At 50.3% G+C, this 18318-nt stretch overlaps 1 protein-coding gene across 2 annotated transcripts in view; it reads left to right on the forward strand.

The window, feature by feature from the left end:
• The window catches only part of PDE10A (phosphodiesterase 10A), a 243516-nt gene that overhangs the window by 115113 nt on the left and 110085 nt on the right, over nucleotides 1-18318 (forward strand). For both annotated transcript variants that reach the window (XM_048487553.1, XM_048487546.1), the window contains exons 4-5: nucleotides 9338-9458; nucleotides 17493-17542. In XM_048487553.1, coding sequence (XP_048343510.1) covers nucleotides 9338-9458; nucleotides 17493-17542 — 171 coding nt within the window. The remainder of the gene's footprint in view (nucleotides 1-9337; nucleotides 9459-17492; nucleotides 17543-18318) is intronic.

The following is an 18318-nucleotide window of genomic DNA, read 5'->3' on the forward strand; positions in this document are numbered from 1 at the left end:
CTCTCCAAGAACACATGTTCCCAATAAATCTTTACATGTTAAAATTGATCTAATGAATTCTACTATCTTTTATCCCAATTTGATGGCACAATGTGAATTACTTCATGTTTACATTAATGGAGAGCTCATTATTTGTTTAACAGTGTGTTCTTGCTCACACTCCCCCCAGCTTTCACCTATTTGATGACTTTATCATATGCAAACTGTGGTAACAAACTTGGTGAGATATATCTTAGGCCATTTACATACATGTGGTCTCCTGAGCATTCCCTTCAGGCTTGATTCTTGGTTACATACATGTTTTCCCCTCTCCAGTGCTTGCCTTCTGTCACATCAGAGAATCCCCATGGTTTTTGAAAGCTCTTAAAGTGTTATTTTTTTTTGTCTCCCTTCACAGGGAAAGTAAAAGAGAACACCGTGTGTTCAGATTTCCTCAGATCTTCTCGCTCTTCCCTGCCTTCCCCTGCCCATAGCAAAGCAGTCCCTCCCATTTCAGGAGGATCAGAAGGTCTAGCGAAGTAATGCTAGAGCAAAGACAGTAGATACAACAACAAAAAGGTGGCAGGCAACCTCCATTTGGGGAGGTTGCCAGGAAACAAACAAAAGGGAATGGGTGAGTGGGCAAAATGGTGGATCAGCTCAGTTAGGGACACTTTGCATGAGGGTAATCTCCATTAAAAAAAAAACGCACAGTGAAGCAAGGTTAGAGAATCGACCATGGTGAATGCATAAATGACCTTAGAGTGTAAGGAGTGCAAATTGTACTTGCTGTCTGAGGGTGGATCTCTTTTGTGCGAGTCCCCTTTTAACAATAATACACAGTACTCAATTGCTGGGTAATAAATTGGCCATAGCCATTTTATTGAGCAGAAGCGTGAGGCTAAGCATGGGTCTGGGTCTGGTCAAACGGGTGGCCCGTCGCGACCCACAGCTCAGCAGAGGCCGGATGCCTCGTTCGAGCTTCGTTCCATTGCGAGGGCTCTGCGGGCCGGACAGCTCCTGGCCAGGAGATGTTCCCCGCCCGGCCCGTTCGACCAGGGGGGCGGTCGCCTCTTGCCGCTGTTGCCGTTCCCAAGGGGAAGGCGTAGCTCCCTAGCTCCCTTCCCCTTCCCTTCCAGAGCCATACCCATGTAAACCAAACCGTAATCATCAGGGCTATGACAAAGTAAGCATGCATTAACATAAAAAAATTTAGGGGAGAGGTGGGTGGGCAAATGGTAAGCTAGCGAGCACATATTTGCCGGGACAAAGGAGGAGAAACCCGCTTTATAGTCCGCTTCGCCCCTCCTTTCTCCTGGTAGCGCTCGCCCTTCTCTAGCATGGGTCCTTCTCCTTCGCCCCTCCTTTACAATGGGAAGTGCGTCACCCAACCTGCAAGCTCTTCCCCATCCTCGGCAGCTTAACTGCGCCATCGTGGTGATTCACAAGTGTCTTTTGCTGTCTGAGGTGGATCTCTTTTGTGTGAGTCCCCTTTTAAGCCAATAATACACAGTACTCAATTGCTGGGTAATAAATTAGCCATAGCCATTTTATTGAGCAAGCGTGAGAGCCTAAGCATGGGTCTGGGTCTGGTCAAAGCGGGTGGCGATCACGACAAGCTCAGCAGAGGCGGATGCCTGCGTTCGAGCCGTTCCATTGCGGGGAGCTCTGCGGGCGGACGCTCCTGGCCAGATATTCCCCTTGGCCCGGTTAGAGCAGGGGCGGTGGCCTCTTGCAGCTGTTGCCGTTCCCAAAGGGAAAGGCGTAGCTCCTAGCTCCTTCCCCTTCCCTTCCAGGCCATACCCATCGCGTAAAGCGCCACAAGAGCGACGGGGGCCTGCCCCGTCTCCATCGCCGCTTCTCTCTACCCCAGCCACTCCCGCCAAAGCCACCTGGATGCAAGCGCCAGCCGCCCCATTATCACAGCGGTCTGCAGGTGAACCACGATCGTCGGCGGATCCACGGAAGGAGATATGGGCCGGAGTGGGCGATGCTCCTGCTGCTACCGCCGAGTACAAGCGGGACACGGCCGGTCGATCCTCCTCCTGACCACATCAGCCCCAACCCAGGGGCCCAGGCCTGCGCCATGAGCATGTCTCTCCAGCAACTGCCGCAGCGGGGGTGAAGTAGCACTGGGAAGGAGGAGGAAACCCGCGCAAGCCCAGCAGCTTGTCGTGCGAGGAGGTAGTTACACAGCCGAGATGTCCAATGCACAATGCAGTGGCCACAATGTACACCTGCTACCCTGCGCCTCCTGAAGAACTGAGAAAGAAAAGGACAGAAGTTAAAGAGCCCCGGAGCCCCTGCGAGGCCGAGGACGCCTTGACCGCCCGCCTGTACCCGGCTATGGGCGCACCCCATGCCGTAGCGCAGCAGTGGCCCCTGACCCGGGGAGTGCGACCCACGGTCTGTCTGGGACCCACCATCCCAGCCAGAGTCAGGCGGGTAATGCAGAAGCCAGTGGCTACCCGGTCCGGAAGCCAAGATTTGCTGCGCTGTAAGCTGCCTGCAGTGTGTCACTGGAAGGCGCTCTTGGCCAGCCTTGAACTGTAAGCAGCCAGGTGAGCAGGTGGTCACCCTGGATGGCCTGTTTTTTCCACCCTCAGGGCTTCTCCAGTCCGTTCTCTGTGTGAGGACTGCGCAAGTTACTGCTGCAGAGGGCTCCCCAAAGGCCAGCAAGAGAAGGCCACCTGGAACCAGAGGGCTTCCCTATTGCCTTGGGCAGATGGCCCCGAGGGCTCCAGCTGAAAGCCGCCCAGGAGATACATGGATGTGGGGGGGGGCTGCCCACTGCCCGGGCAGGTGGGCGCCTCTGCCCCAGAAGAGACCACCCGTGCTGTGAATGGGAAGGGGAGGTCAGCGAGGTTAGTAGCGGAGTGGTGAGCAAAACCTTGGCGCCCAGAGGAAGACTGCCATTACCAGCGTGCCTTGGGAGCGTGGGCCAGGTGCTATCCTCCCAGGCCCTAGCCCCTGCGGCCGCCCAGGCTCTGGAACCTTGCGGCGCCATCAGAGATCAGGTCCTGGTGACATCGGCGTGGGGCGGCGACCTAGCTTCGCCCGCCCTCGCGGGAACCTGCAGGATAATGATGCAAAATGTGACCCCTAACCAGGGTGGCACCCCCTGCAGGTGAGAATGCCCCTCATGAACCGACTCTGTTCCCGGCGATATTGCCCAGACCAGCGTCCGAGACGGTCAAGGGGATTCCCCACTGCCCCAATTACGTTGAGTCCCGCGAGAGGCCAGCCATGACCCCCCCCAGGGTTGTCGCTGCTGCCCGCTGTTCCCAGTGGTCTTGCATGGGCGGATCCAACCTGCATCCGGGCCACCCGGTGCTGAGGCCACGCGCATCCCCGATCGCCAGTGAGTCAGCGTGTCCAGCCAATGCCCGGCTTCCTCCGCCTGGGAAGATACTTCACTGCACAAGAGATGTTAGTCAACCCTGTAACAGGCTGCCGCGTTGCTAGCAAGGGTGCCTGACCTGCCAGAGCCCGAAGGCCCGACGCGGTCAGCCCCAGGGGGTTGCCTGCTGGTTGCCATGGCCAAACCTCCTGATCGCTTGGGACAGATGGGTGGTATAGGACGCCCAGTGCAGTCCATCGTCCAGCTGGTGCAAGTGTCAAAAGCGTTGCCAGCCTGCCATGCCCTGGGACTCTGATCCCTCCTTATGTCCCCGGTCAGAAGCGGAACTGTTGGGGATGACTGCGTCCCCAGCCAACATGCGGGGAGCCCACTGCCCGCTTTCCAGCCACGCATACGAAAAAAAGGCCAGAGGCGTGCCCCGCCCCTCTGCGTCGGGGTTTTTCTGCTGGCGTGTCCTTCCTGAACTCCGGGACCCAAGGAGGGTGCAAGTCAAGAGGACCTCTTGCCGGGCTCACTGCTATGGCACCCATACCCCTCCCGATGCCATGTCCCACCCATCTTCCCGCCCCAGGCCCGATGGCGGTAGCCTCCCAACCTGGAGGGTGGGGGCGATGCGGTCTGCCACCCTGCGAGAATGAAGCGTGGCGGGGTAACTTCGCCCTGCTGCCCTCAGCCGCTGCAGAGTGCCCACCTGGGGGGTGTGCAGGGGCGAGCATGACCCATGCCTGAGACAGCTTGCCCCATGGCTGGTGGCTGGGAGCCCGGCTTTGCCCAGGGGTTCTGCAGCATGTGCATCTACCTTGTCTGGTTATGCATGCCTGCCCCATGGGGGGCGATGCCTGGCGGACCACCTGCTTAACTTCTGACCCTGCCCAGGAAGATTATCTCATTCCCAGGCGGCAGCTGTTTCCCCATTGCCCTGCGGCCAGCTGTTGTGGACCTCTCCCGTAATGCGAGCTGCTGCAGGCAGGAAGGCCTAGAGAGCTCCCTAAGGAGGGAAAGGCAGGTGAGACCCAAACCTGTGTTCCATGGTCCTTGCGGGCCAGCAAGCGTGGGAACCCTCTCGATGTGTGCCTTATGGTCTGGAAAGGCCTTGAGAATCCCCTACAGGACAGAAAGGCAGGTTTAAATCCAAGCCTTTCATATGAGCTGGAGAGTTCTCTCCAACCTGGGGGTTGGGACCCCTTTGAAGTTGAAGCGACCCTTTCACAGAAGTCGCCTAGGACCAATCAGAAAATAGTCTTTTTCATATTTTATCAATACCAGTTTAATGGTTGGGGGCACCACAACCTGCGGGACTATGATACAAAGGGGTCACAGCATTGGGAATGTTGAGAATCTCTGGCATGGGCTCCTCGATGGCCCCAAGGAACTGGAGGGCCAACCTGGCAGGAGTGGAGTAGAGCCTGACTCCCTCTCTCCTCCCGGAGCGCAGAGGCTCATTTGCAGGGGCAGCAGAAAACCACTCTCTGGAGCAAAGGTTGCATCTATCTGGCGTGCCCGTGCACTCACCTGCCCCAGGGGGGAGGCCCATTGAAGTGGATTCTTGGATGCGGCCATCTGTGACCACCCCAACCCTCCAGGTCGGGGCAAAGGCCATGCCGAAAGGCAAGGTGTGAACACCCGGCAGGCAGCGGACCAGGGGAAGGCACACTCCCCTCCATAACCTGTATCACACAACCCATGCCTAGTCAGCCGGCTCGCCGGGAGTGCACTAATGCGCCAGCCATGGCAATGGAGGCCAGCGAAGCTTGCTGTAAACTGACGCCAGTACCCATACCCACCCCTCACTTGCACTCCACATCCACAGCCCGCCCAGCCCGACAAAGGCGGGTGGGGAGCCGCGTGATCTTGGGCCGTCACCCCGTCGCAATGGAGAGGGTTAGGCAAGCCCCTCTGCCCGCCGCTGGCCTCGGCGGCAGCGCCGAAAGTCGCTTGACCGAGGCACCCCCCAGCAGGCCGAGGAGGGGGGGCTCCTGCCCGGGGGGGATGGGGAGGCGGCGTGGGCCAGAAGCCCTGCCCGCCCGGCCATGCCCGGGAGGAGCGGGGAGATGGGCGAGCTGCGGGGGGCCCCCACGCCAGCGAGGAGGGCCAGGGAGTGCCTGGCCGGCTGCAGTGGGGAGGAGCCCCCAGCCTCTCCCCGCGCCAATGAGCAAGCACCACTGCGGGAGAGACAGGGGCAGAAAGCCGATTACCGCCCGCCCGCCCCGCTGCAGGGCGGGGGCTCCCTTCCACTGCTCGTGAGGCCAGCGGGGTGCAGGAGTGAGCTATTGAGCCTCACCCCCCCCTACAGCCCGAGGAGAGGGAAGGAAGGCCCGAGGCCCGGACAGGGGCGGCTTAGCGGCATGAGGGCACCCAGGTCAGTGATAGCGGGGTGTGTGCGTGTCACATGGAAGGTCATAGTTGCGATCCCCCGGCCTAGCGAGCTGTCACTGGGATCATGGCTAGGAAGGATCCCGGTTTGAGGTCCCAAGGCACTGATGCCAATCAAAGAAAGTGAATACAAAGGCCAGCAGCCAAACTCAGGGGAAGATGTGCGCATACTCCCCAGAGCCTTGTTGAACCTAAATGGGCTTTGGACTTCCCTGCCACCTCCTCTGGATCCAAACTGGGTTCCTGCATGGCAGGAGGTTGGACTTGAAGGCCCCTATGGCGCTGCCAACTCCGTAACCCCTATATGAGCTGTGTTTGGTGCTGGATTGGGTGGAGCCCCTTAGCCGAAGTCCATTCCCCAGTTGGGTCTCTCATCTTCAAAGCAGGGCGAGAGAAACACCTGTCAGGGATGCTCTGTGGAGTGGGGGGTGGGCTTGGACTCGGCCCGGCCTCTCTGGGACCTCCCAACTCTATGACTCGTAAGTGGGCCCTGATGGAGAGGCAAATTTGCTCCCTTGTCTGGTGCTCTAATGGTTCTGCCTGACGCAGCCCCTTCAAATGTCCCCTTGATTGGAACTGGGCTGCAGAGGCAAATAAATTCCCTGAGATCGGCCCTCACCGGGATAACTAATGGCTCATGAGCTGGGTCTTTAGGGAGAATAATATCTGGCAAGAACCTGACACTGGAGCTTGAGGTTGGGGAAAGAGCCTAATAGCCCGACCTACGGACGGAGGATGAAATTACAAATTCATGCAAAGTCTACAGCACCTCCCTTTCCCTGGACCACGGGCAGAAAAAGAAGCCATTCCATTAGCTGAATGGAATTCTGTCCTTTTCCAAGCCCACGCATGCAAACACCCGTTATTAAACACTTTGCCATCAAAGACCCTGCCGACTGATGAAAGGCCTCCAAAGGAGCATTCAAGGCAAAAGATGTTCGAGGGTGGTTTGCCCTTCGTCGTGCCCGCGTTTTACCCCTCCGAGTGGTCGTGAGGGAGGCGACCTCCGGCCGTGCCCTGTCGGGTCCACCCCACAAACAGGAGGCGGCGGGGAGCCGCATTGCTAACTGCATGGAAGCGGCCACCCTGGCAGCAGCAAGGTGGGCTGAGAAGGGGTTCCGGTAGCGAGGAAGCTGTGTCGCGGTGTGGGGAGAAGCGCCCTTGCGTAACGCGGCCTCTGCTTTGGGGGCGTGCCGGGAGGGGCTTTAGGCGCCGGCTGGGGGGAGGCAAAGAGGCGCTTCCCGTTCACGAAGGGAAGGCGTGAAATCAGCCCGGCCTCTGCTATGGGGGGCGGTGCGCAGAAGTGTCCCGGTGCCGGCCAAAAAAAAAAGAGACAGAAGAAACTTCTCCCAGCGATACGGCCCTTGCTGAAGGCCCGAGGGGCCTGGGAGAAACCTCCGCAGCTGGCGCTGGGAGAATTGAAAGAGATGCCTCCGCTAAAAGCAGCCCCGGCTTCTGCCTTAAGGCGGGGCCTGGGAGAGCTTTTGGTGCCGGCCGAGAGGCAAAAGAGGCCCTTCGCTGTATCCCCTCGCGGAAAAGCGTAGCAGCCCTGGCCTCTGCCGAGAACTCTGGAGGAGCTCCTACGGCTGGCGAGGCGTGAGGCACTTCCTGTTACAGGGGAAGCGGCAACAACCCCTAGCCTCTGCTATGGGGCGCGGGGCAGGAGGCGCCCGCGAAGCAGCCCGGCCTCTGCTATGGGGCGGGGGGGCAGGAGAGGGGCTAATTTCGCGCTGGCCCGTCAGGGAGAGGCCTGCGGTCGAATTTTGATCGTGAGAACTGGCCCGCCCTCCAATAGCGGGGCGAGGCGAGAGGCTCGGCGCCCGGCGAGGAGCCCTGGCAGCTGGCCGGCACCCACCCTGAGCAGCAGGGTGGGCAAGTGGGGCCTTCGATGGCCGACCAGGCGGTCCGCGGAGTGCGCCAGGCCGTCCTCTGCAAGCAGAGGCCCGGCCGGGAGGCCACTGCAGCTGGCCGAGCCGGCCCGACAATAAGCGGCCACCCCTGCCAGCGAGCTGGCGGGGCTCGAGAGAAACTCCTGGCGCTGGCCAGGAGATGGAAAGGGCACTTTCCCGTTGCAGAGGCAGCGAAAACAACCCGGACTCTGCTATGCAGGGCAGGAGGGCTGGGAGGAGCTCCTCAAGCTGGCGGAAGCCGAGAGGCACTTCCACTCCCGTTACGAGTATACGAAAGCAGCCCCAGCCTCTGCTGTAGGCGAGGGGCAGGGAGGAGCTAATTGCGCTGGCGATCAAGGAAGGGGCCTGCGGCGGAGGTGCGGTGCGTAGACAGCCTGGCCCGCCCTCGACAAAGCGAGGCGGGCCCGGGGGGAGCTTCCAGCGCCCGGCCGAGGCTGGCAGCCCGGCGACACTTTTCCACCCGCAGAGCAGCAGGGTGGGCAAGTGGGAGGCTGGCAGTATGCGACCCCAGCGGTCCGCAGATGCGCCAGGCCCGTCCCCTGCAAGCAGGGCAGGCGGGGGAGGCCGCATGCTGGCCGAGCCGACCCCGACAAAGGCACCCACCCTGCCGGCGAGCTGGGCCTGCCCGCCAGGGTGGGTGGGGAGGTTGCGTGTCGGCCGAGCGGGTGTCGCGAAGGTGCCCAACCCTGCGCCTTGGCGTAGGCCAAGGAATGGGATCGCGCTGGCGAGGGTTCACCCTAGGTGGCGCCTGCCTAGCAGGCAACAGGGCCAACCGATGGGGTTATGGGTACCCCCAGTAAAGCCCGAAAGTCCCCGGGAAGGGAGGGGTGCTGCAGCCCGAAGGGCCTGCTCGTAAGCTGACCGAAAGGGGAGAAAGGAGAGGACAAAGCAGAAAGCGCTTCCCGTGCGCCCTGTCACCCACCAGCACGTTTGGCTCCGCGACGGGATACTCACACAGGGAAGTGACTGTCGTAGCGGGCGTCCTGACGGGTCTGACCAAATCGTGGCTGGCGAGCACATGGCCCGGGACAAAGGAGGGGCAGCTATAGTCCCGCTCGCCCCTCCTTTCTCCTGGTGACGCTCACCCTTCTCTAGCATGGGTCCTTCTCCCTTCCGCCCCTCCTTTAATGGGGGGGGGGGTGCGTCACTAACCCTCATCTTCCATCCCGGCAGCAACTAAGCCTGCATTGGTGATTCACAAGTGTCTTATACCTGTGTTCAGTATGCTTATTAATGGGTTATTAATGGGTTCAGTATGCTTATTAATGAGTTAACATTGCATTTATTTATGTTTTTAATTTTTTTAAACTGAACACCTGTCTGCTTCAAAATCTTGGACAGAATTGCTGTTTTCTTACCAGTCATTTGCCAGTTCTACAAGATTACGGTTCATAGGGGAGTTGGGTGGAAGAGAATGGGAGGCCACAGGGCCATTCAGTAATACTCTAGGCTAGTAATTCTAAAATGTGGTAAACCTGTAGTGACTTGCCCGAAGTGACTCATCCCTTGATTTTAATCTAGGTGTACCCAGTACTAGGAGTCTTTTATCTTGACCTTATGTTTCAACAAGTCTCTTTTGTCTTAGTCAGCTAGTCTCTCTGTTGATTTCTCATTTTCTCCATTTTAACTAATAACTTATTTTAATTATAAGTACTAATAAATGTGCCTTTTGTATTAATGTATATTCTTAAATATGTGTGTTTGTTTTCAATAGTACCAGGATACTGATATGCAAGGATTGGTGTATGAACTGAACAGCTATATAGAACAGAGGTTGGACTTAGGAGGGAACAATCATCTGCTTTTATATGAATTGAGTAGTATTATTCAAATGGGTAAGAGAACATTTTGGATGTCCTTCATTTAATATTTGTGCACTTTTTTAACATCGTTTAGAGCATCATCATCAGTGACTGAAGTTAATTTGCTGCACTATAAATTAAAATGTAGATAACTTTATCACATAGGGAAAATACATGTGAATTAATGCTCATAAAGATAGCTGAGTTAGTCTCTTACAGCAAAAATACAAAGGAGTCTTGTGATACCATGTTTAGCTTGACCTCCATAATCAATAAGTTGACTATGTAAGCTGATTGTTTCTTTAAAAATAAATTGCATTATTTTGAGAATTTATGGTTTAATCCCCCCTTCCTGATTTATAAATAAAGGATACATTTACTTTGCCCAGCCATTTCTCACATAATTACCAGAAAAACATGAATTGCAACTTCAAAATTGCCATTCTTACCTAATAATCTATTGGCAGTGACACCTGTTAATTGTTAATTTTATGAAACAATGAATCTTTAGAAATTAAATATTTTTTTGTGGGAGAAAAAGCATCACAAAATATTCTACTCCACAAATCTGATTTTGACCATTCAAATTCCTCTCTGAGCCAATTCATAAATTTAAAAAGAGTTTTTTTTAGATACTGCAGGTCAGTTGTTGATTAAATCAGTTTAGTCACAATACTTCCATCGTTTTGATAATGAAAATTCAACTGTGTGGTAATGTGCATGAGCAGGCCTGCCCTAGAGGAATTTTGAAGTTCAAAAACTGTAGATGGTTCCCCTGTAATGCCCTTACTTCTCTCCTGCCATTTCTAGTATAAAAGTAGGGGGTGGAGCACCCTTCCCTCAGATTTCTCTCTGCTGCCATGAAGAGATGTTCTGCTGCTTGAAGTTCCATGTGATGAACACTGCAGACTCAGGCCTTTCTTCTGCTTTCAGCAGACCAAACATTGCAAGAGAATTCAGAGCAACTTATCTCAAATTACATGGACCAAAAATCTCTTTTTAAAAATGCATGTCTTGTGGGATGAAAACCTTTCCATATGGACAAACATACCTTGTGTGAAGTGTAGGATGTCTTAAGGTACCTGGTATGTAGAAGTTCATTTCTAAAGTGAAACATGACAGAGCATGGATGTGAAGGCTACTATATGGGGAAAAGCTTCCTGCTTTACTGTTACTGACAATCATCCGATGCTAAGACCAAATATTGAGTGTGACTCTGATTGTCATTGGTTCCAACAGATCTGAGACTGGGTCCGGAGCCCTTGGCTCCAACCATGACTCCAAAAAGAGCAAATCCTTTACTATTCTGGTGTCTCCTAGAAGAACTGGTTGAGTGGCTTTCCTTAGAAAGGCTTGTTAGAAGTACAAGCATGTAGAAAAATCATTGTCAAAGTCATCCGAATAGTCTTCTTCCTCCAGTCATAGGTTCATGGCTCCACAACCCGTTGAACTTGTCACTGAATCCACACTGATAGCAAAAAGGTACTTTTGTAGGGATTTCTTTCCATCTCCCATGTCAGCTTCTCTCTGTCAACAGTTGTCATCTCAGTGATTGGATCTGATATGTCAATTGGATCAGATAATGCACCTCCCTATTTCTGCCCCAAGTTTATTTTAGAGGATCTGTACAATGCACACTATTTGGACCTGAACTGGGATCCATAAGCCCCTCTTAGTTATGATTCAGCTGATGTCATAAAGATCCCCTGATAATGTTCAGAGGGCATGATAATTCTACATTGGCATCAGAACTGGACTTTCAATCCTATTGTGACTATGATCAGCTGCTGTAAAATAATGACTTGGACTTTGATTTTGCCTTGAAACCATCCCCTGAGGCCACTTTTCAGAGCCCTCTATTTATTCCCCTACTGAAGACTTTAGGCTCTATAGTGAACAACTTATCTGCTTGGTGAGAGCACTCAAGATGGATTTCTCATGTGCCCCCCTGCCCAAAAAAATAGATCTGATTTTTAAGATGATTCATATTATGTCCACTGGTGCAGTCATGTTTCCTGTCATGGAAGAACTGTTTGAAATAACTTCAGAGCCCTGGCTCAAGCCCCTCTTTGGTGCCACTGTTGGCTCACAGAATCAAGAACTGATATAGGACAAAGCAAGAAGGCTGTCCTTTTCTATTCTAACATCCCATTGCCAATGTTTTAGTGGTCGACTCCGCAAACCAAAACCTCCTACAGATCTGACAACCATACACTCTTCCTATGGTTCACTCCAGGAGAATGTTCCTTTCAAAAGGGTCCCAATTCCCAAAACTGGGTCCCAATTCCCAAAACTGTTTCATCCACCAAAACAGGGCTTTTGACTGTTACAAACTATGCCCTGAATAAGATCTTTCCTGCATAACCTAGGAGGAAATTTGTCAAGACCAGTGGGTTCTAACAATTATGTCAAAAGTTCCGCCTCCGTGCGGAAACGGCCCTTGAAAGAATAGCTTTTACCCAATGTACTTTTTAGTCATAAAGAAATGTGTGGGGGAAAGAGATGAGACCGATAAAGGACCTGAGGAATCCAACCAACTTTTCGGTAGTAAAAAAGTTCAAAATGTTATCTATCTTAGACAGCCTTCTTTTACTATGTCTGAATACCATATATACTTGCATATAAGTCGACCCACATATAAATCGAGGCACCCAATTTTACTTCAAAAAACGGGGAAATTTTTTTGACTCGCGTATAAGTCGAGGGTGGGAAAGGTCCATCAGGAGGCAGGAGGCACGGTGCTGAGCCAGCAAAGGAGCCACAGCTGGAGGAAAGGAGCGCCCCAGAAGCCTTTGGCTTTTTAAGGTGGGGCGAGGTGGGTGCGCACGGGTCTGGGGAGAGGGAAAGCAGCTGAAGGCAGGAGAAAGCAAAGCAGAGAATGCCTCGTCCCCCTCACTAATTCATGCTTTCTTTCTTGCAGGCTCTAAGTCTAAAGCTTGGCTTCAGGGAAGCTGCCCCTCGGGGCAGCCTGTCTCTATGGTAAACTAGACAAACAAAAGCATGAAGTGATGAGGGCGAACCATAACTCACAAGTAAGCTCAAGCTCCATGGAGGGGACCCACGGATAAGTCAAGGGGGGCATTTTTCAGCCTAAAAAAAGGGCTGAAAAACTCAACTTATACGAGAGTATATACGGTATATGGTTAGTAACCCCTAAGTTTCTTAGATCCCTAATTTCCAAAATTATCTCTGCTTTCAATGGCAATTTCTGCAATAAATTGTCATCTATTCAGACTAGTCACAGCTCCCAGAATATTTACTTAGATCATAGCAGTAGTGCTAGCTTGTCTGTGTGAGTTAGGGTACAACATGCACTCCTGTCTAAATGACTCATTGGTCAAAGCAGATTTTGTAGTAAAACTCCTTATTGGACATCCACTAATAATGAAGGTTCTAGAGGGACTCAGATTTCAACTCAACTTTCCACATTAGAACCTACTCAAAGTGTATCTTTCATAGGAACAATCCTAGACTCATCCCTACCCCAGACAGAATCCAAATTACACATCTAGGGGTAGTCCATTGCCGTCATCTCTGGCTCCAACCCACAATATTTGTTACAAGGCCGCTGGAACTAATTACAGCCATCACAGCAGTGGATCCATACTCCAGACTATGTGTGTGCAGTCTGCAGCTATGTCCCTAAGGCAGAGGCGTAGCTACTAGGGGGAAAGGGGGGTGCATTGCACCAGGCACACGCCTGGGGGCCCCCCAAAAAAAATTCAGGTTCCTTTGTGGGTTTTTTGTATTTTTTAGTGTTTTTTCAGTTTGTGGTCTGCAGGGGGCACAGTTTTCAGGCTAGCAGTGCCAAAATTTCAGGGATTGTTTGGGAGACACTCTTGATGATACCACCCAGGTTTGGTGAGGTTTGGTTCAGGGGGTCCAAAGTTATGGACTCCCAAAGGGGGTGCCCCCATTGTTTCCAATGGGAGTGAATAGGAGATTGGGGCTATGAGGGTCCATAACTTTGGACCTCCTGAGCCACCAAACCTGGGTGGTATCATCAGGAGAGTCTCCTAAAGAAACCCTGAAAGTTTGGTGCTGCTAGCATAACAATTTCACCACTGACAGCAGGCACCCCCCAAATTTCCCCAGATTCTCCTTTTAAATCCACCCCCCTCAGCATGGATTTAAAGGAAGAATCTGAGGTCCTGTCGTTTCAGGGTGGGGGAGAATCCACCCCAAAACAGCATCACTTTCAATGTTGTTTTAACTGGGGACCCCAGATTCTCCCTTTAAGGTGGATTTAAAAGGAGACTCTGGGGCCCCTAGTTTAAACACCATTGAAAGTGATGCTGTTGGGGGGTGGATTCCAGCATCACAGCAGCCGCCCATGGGGGCCCCACCGCACAAAACTCAGATTTTGCACCAGGCTCCATTTCCCCTAGCTACGCCTCTGCCTAAGGATCTTTGATATCCTGCCAGAAAAGTGAATGTTCCAAGACATGTCATAAATTCCTGTCCTGATGGTCACCCCTCATAACAGAAACCTCACAGACTGGGGTACTCATGTAGGCTCATTTTCAGCCAGGAGTGTTCGGTCTACTCGCAAGAAATTACTTCACATAAATACCTAAGCAGTCTACCTAAACTATCTTCCCTTCAATCCTACCTAAGAGGGGAGAATATTCAGGTCTCAACAGAAAACAGTGATGTTCTGCATAAATAAACAGGTCAGCACAGCCTTGTCATCGTCCTGCTTCCTGGTATCCAAAATATGGGAACAGTGCATCCTTCATGGATTCACAATCCAGGTGGTACACATAGCAGGAAGCAGCACCTATATCACATATTTTCTCATTCACACTTTCTTATCGTCTCATGAGTGGGAACTAGATGATTATTTTCTCTTCCAATAATGGAGCACACCAAGTGTAGGAACTGTTAATGACAGATGCAAACAAAAAAATATGCCCTATCCTAATCTATTCCCAGGCAGCTTTGAATCTCCACACTGGGGGTGCCTTCCAAATTCAGTAGAGGGCACTTCATCTTCTCACTGATCCTATTAATGGCACAAATGCTGTGCAAAATGACAGCAGAGAACATGCTGACCATAGTAATAGCACTGTTGTGGCCCAGCCAAGCATGATTTCTCACATACCTCAAAATGTTCCAAGTCCTTCTACCTCACCATGGCCTTCTGAGACAGGACGCATTTCTGCATCTGAACATATGCAGCCTGATTTGACATCATGGTTCATTCATTCCACGTCTATTGTTTCCCAGAACCTGTTCAACAGGCACTACCTAATGTCAAAAAGCCTTCAACATGGTGCTCTTGTACTGCTTTTTGTAATGAGTCAACCCAAAACAGTGTCATGCCCCTTTGGTCAAATTTTTGACTAGACTTAGTCCACAGATTATGCCCTCATCATCAAAATATGCTTGGCAGCCCATAGCATACTTCCACACATACATTGGAGGAAGATCAGTCTTGCCCAAAGGAAATCCAAAATGTTTTTAAACCCTTGCTAAACCAGTGTTCACCAGTCTGAACCCCTGTTCCCTAGTGGAGTCTCTCACTGGTGCTGGCCAAAGTAATGAACAAACCCTTTGAATCTATGGCCACTTGCTCATTCAGACTTCTCTGTATAAAAACCATATTCTTGGTAGCCATAGCAGGACAGGACAGTTAGCTAATTCCAAGTTCTTTGTCATGACCCCCACATGAAACATTTTAACTCAAGGGTAGCTTTATGGTTTTCCTTTGAATTCTGTCCCAGGATAGTTTAAAACTCCATCCAAATTATTTTGTATATGTATTTAATTCATCTATACTGTGCCGTTATTCCAAATAGGAACCCAAAGTAGGTTACATCATTCTCTCCTCCATTTTTTCCTCAAAACAACTGGCCCATGATCACCCAATAATCTTCCATTACATGAGTGGGAATTTAACCCTGGATTTTCCAGATGCTAGTCTGACACTCTTAACCATTACACTATAAATCAAGACATCAACCTGTTAGTATTCCTTCCTCAGCAACAGAACAAGACCTAGCATGCCTTCCACACTTTCAACATCTGCAGAGCATTGCTGTTTTATCTAGACAGAACCAAAGGTCTCAGAAAAGATAACTGATTCAACTCATTTTTCAGGCCTAAATCAGGCCTGAAACTTTATAGGCAATCAATTCGCAGATGGATTGTCACCTGTGTTCAATCACACTACCAGCTTGTTTGAGTTCACTGTCCATTGTGCCTCTGTGCCCATTCCAGCAGGGCACAATTGGCAACAATCCAGCAAGAACTTTCAGGAGAAGAGGTATGCTAGGTGGTGGTCTTCCACTTATACTTTCATCAAGTACTATTGATTCCAATCTTAGTGATATTCAGCTAAGAGCTCACACCTGCCTTCCAAGACTTGGTAAATCAGCTCGTTATTCTCCCATGTGAAACTGAACAGGTGCCATGATGATGAAAACAGAGTTGCACTTACCTGTAACTATTGTTCATTGAGTGGAAGCCTGTCCAGTGACACATCCACCCCTCCTTCACCCACTGACTAGCACTCTGCCAGCAGGCAGAGAAACTGAGAGGCCTTACACTGGAAATGGTGGGAAAGCAGCATGGAATAGGAGGGTAGGATTGCCATGTACAGTTTTTGCATTTCAGAATCTTGGTGGCAGGTCTGCAAGTGAGTAATAACTCACATGTGTGCACTGGTGACCACTCAATGGGCAACAGTTATAGTTAACTGCAATCCTGTTTTCTATATGAACCTATGACATTGATTCATATATTTCCCCTAAAAAATGACCCTTTCCCCCCAAATATTTCACATTTTCTTTACTACTAAAACTGAGGGTGTCAAGAGTGTAGGTAGATACTCGGGGGGCTGGTGATGTAGATAGGGAGATTAGGTAAAGCGCTGAAAGTGTTCTCTTTTGCCTTTGGAAGCCCTTGCCATTGGAAGCACTTATCCCCAGCTTTTAAAGCTGTATTATCTTTTCCTGTTTCTGTGCGTTATTGGATTATTGTATAACACAATACAAGATCAATACCATTCATTTTGTCGATTGGTAACCAGTGTGGATTTGAATAGTCACCTCATTATACCTACAAATATTTACGAGTAAGTTTAAAGGAAGTCCTGTGAAATTCCATTGAACACATTTTCATTTGTGTTACAAATAGGGATGAATTGGATTCCCATTTTTCCATCCAGTTTATGATTCAATCCCAAGATTTTCTATCAGAATTCACAAACAATTTTTAACATGTCTAGAGAGAATTCAGAGTACTATGCAATCTCACAATATAGTGACCTTGGAAAGTACACTCCTGTAACTTTCATAAGATTGGGGGAATATTAAAGAAGCAATGAGAGTGAGCTTGTTAGGTTTCCATTAAATTGCAAGATTGTGCAACTGTGCTCTTTTAGCTATGACAAATCATTCCTCGAGTCTACAGTTGTGCTCCCAGCAGAAATTCTAGAATTTACAGAAAGCTTTGTAAGTATCAGAATATCTGCTCGGAATGCAATTGTGGGCTGAAGGAAGTATTCTGCCCCTGACAGAATTCTTTTTAATTGATATAGGAAGACATTTGGGTGATCTGTCAATTTATGAGAGCCCTGGCAAGGTTAATGCACCCTCATGGAATCTTTAAGGTTTCCGAACCTTAGGGAAATCATGTGGGGTGGCATTTGCTGAGATCAATAAATTGTGAAACTGTACAATTACTCTCCCCCACAGTGTCTGTGCCTTTGGCAGTTAGACTGAAGGGAAGAATGAGATTTTTTAAAGAAAAAGTGAATGTAGTTAAGACAGCTCAATGGAAATCTTATTCAGTGGGATTCAATTTGCTGAGAAGTTCAAGGACTAGGAGACCATGAGTGAACTGAGAGATCTGATGAAATTACATTTCAAAATCATATCTAGTTCCAAATGTAAGTAATCTATCAATGAAGGGATTTTATATCATTTTACATATTTTTTTCTTTTTAGTGTCTTACATGTGAGAGTAGTGCTGAAAATGGATAATTATGCTTGTTAAGACATTAATAAAAGATGTGTTTCATTCTTGATGAGTGATAATTGTTTTTTATTGTTTCTTTGACAGCTACAAATGCTGATGGATTTGCATTATATTTCCTTGGTGAATGCAATAATGTAAGTATTAATTTGGAGGGCTATGTTTTATATGCAGAATGCCTTTTCTGTAAGTCTGTGCAACATTTCACAAAGATTGGTAGGAGATAAATATATATGAATTATTTTATTGGTCCTAAGTAATTGCATAAGTTGGTTTTTCAGCACTGAACTTCCAAAAATCACCCCTGTGCTAATTATTTTTGTTTTGTTTTAGAGAGCTGTAGTATTCATCCCATTTGCATATTTGGTTCAAGTTATTGAAAATATTTAGGGTTTGGATCTTAAAAAAATGAACATGTTTAACTGTTTGATAAACTGAGTTCTGCCTGTATCTGCAGGGATATTTACAGCCCTGCATTAGGCAAATTCCCTGGTGGGGCGGGGGGAACATGGGAGGCGGGCAGATGCCACAGAGTTCAGTGGTGTCCAACCCAGAAGGGAGGCTGGCATTAGGAGCTTCATGGCATTTGATTGGATGCATGCACGTAGGTAAGGGGGGGGGGTTCTCGGGTTTGAACCCCCCCATTCATGTCCGAAGCTCCGCCCACCCGTTTGTGGGTTTTTAAAACGTTTTAGTGCTTTTTCAGTTTTTGGCCTGCAGGGGGCGCATTGTTTGGGCTAGCAGCACCAAACTTTCAGGGATTGTTTGGGGGACTCTCCTGATGATACTACCCAGGTTTGATGAGGTTTGGTTCAGGGGGTCCAAAGTTATGGACTCCCAAAGGGGGTGCCCCATCCTCCATTGTTTCCAAAGGGGAACTAATAGAAGATGGGGACTACACTTTTGAGGGTCC

The sequence above is a fragment of the Sphaerodactylus townsendi genome, linkage group LG01 (assembly GCF_021028975.2).
Source record: "Sphaerodactylus townsendi isolate TG3544 linkage group LG01, MPM_Stown_v2.3, whole genome shotgun sequence".
Taxonomy (NCBI): Eukaryota; Metazoa; Chordata; class Lepidosauria; order Squamata; family Sphaerodactylidae; genus Sphaerodactylus; species Sphaerodactylus townsendi.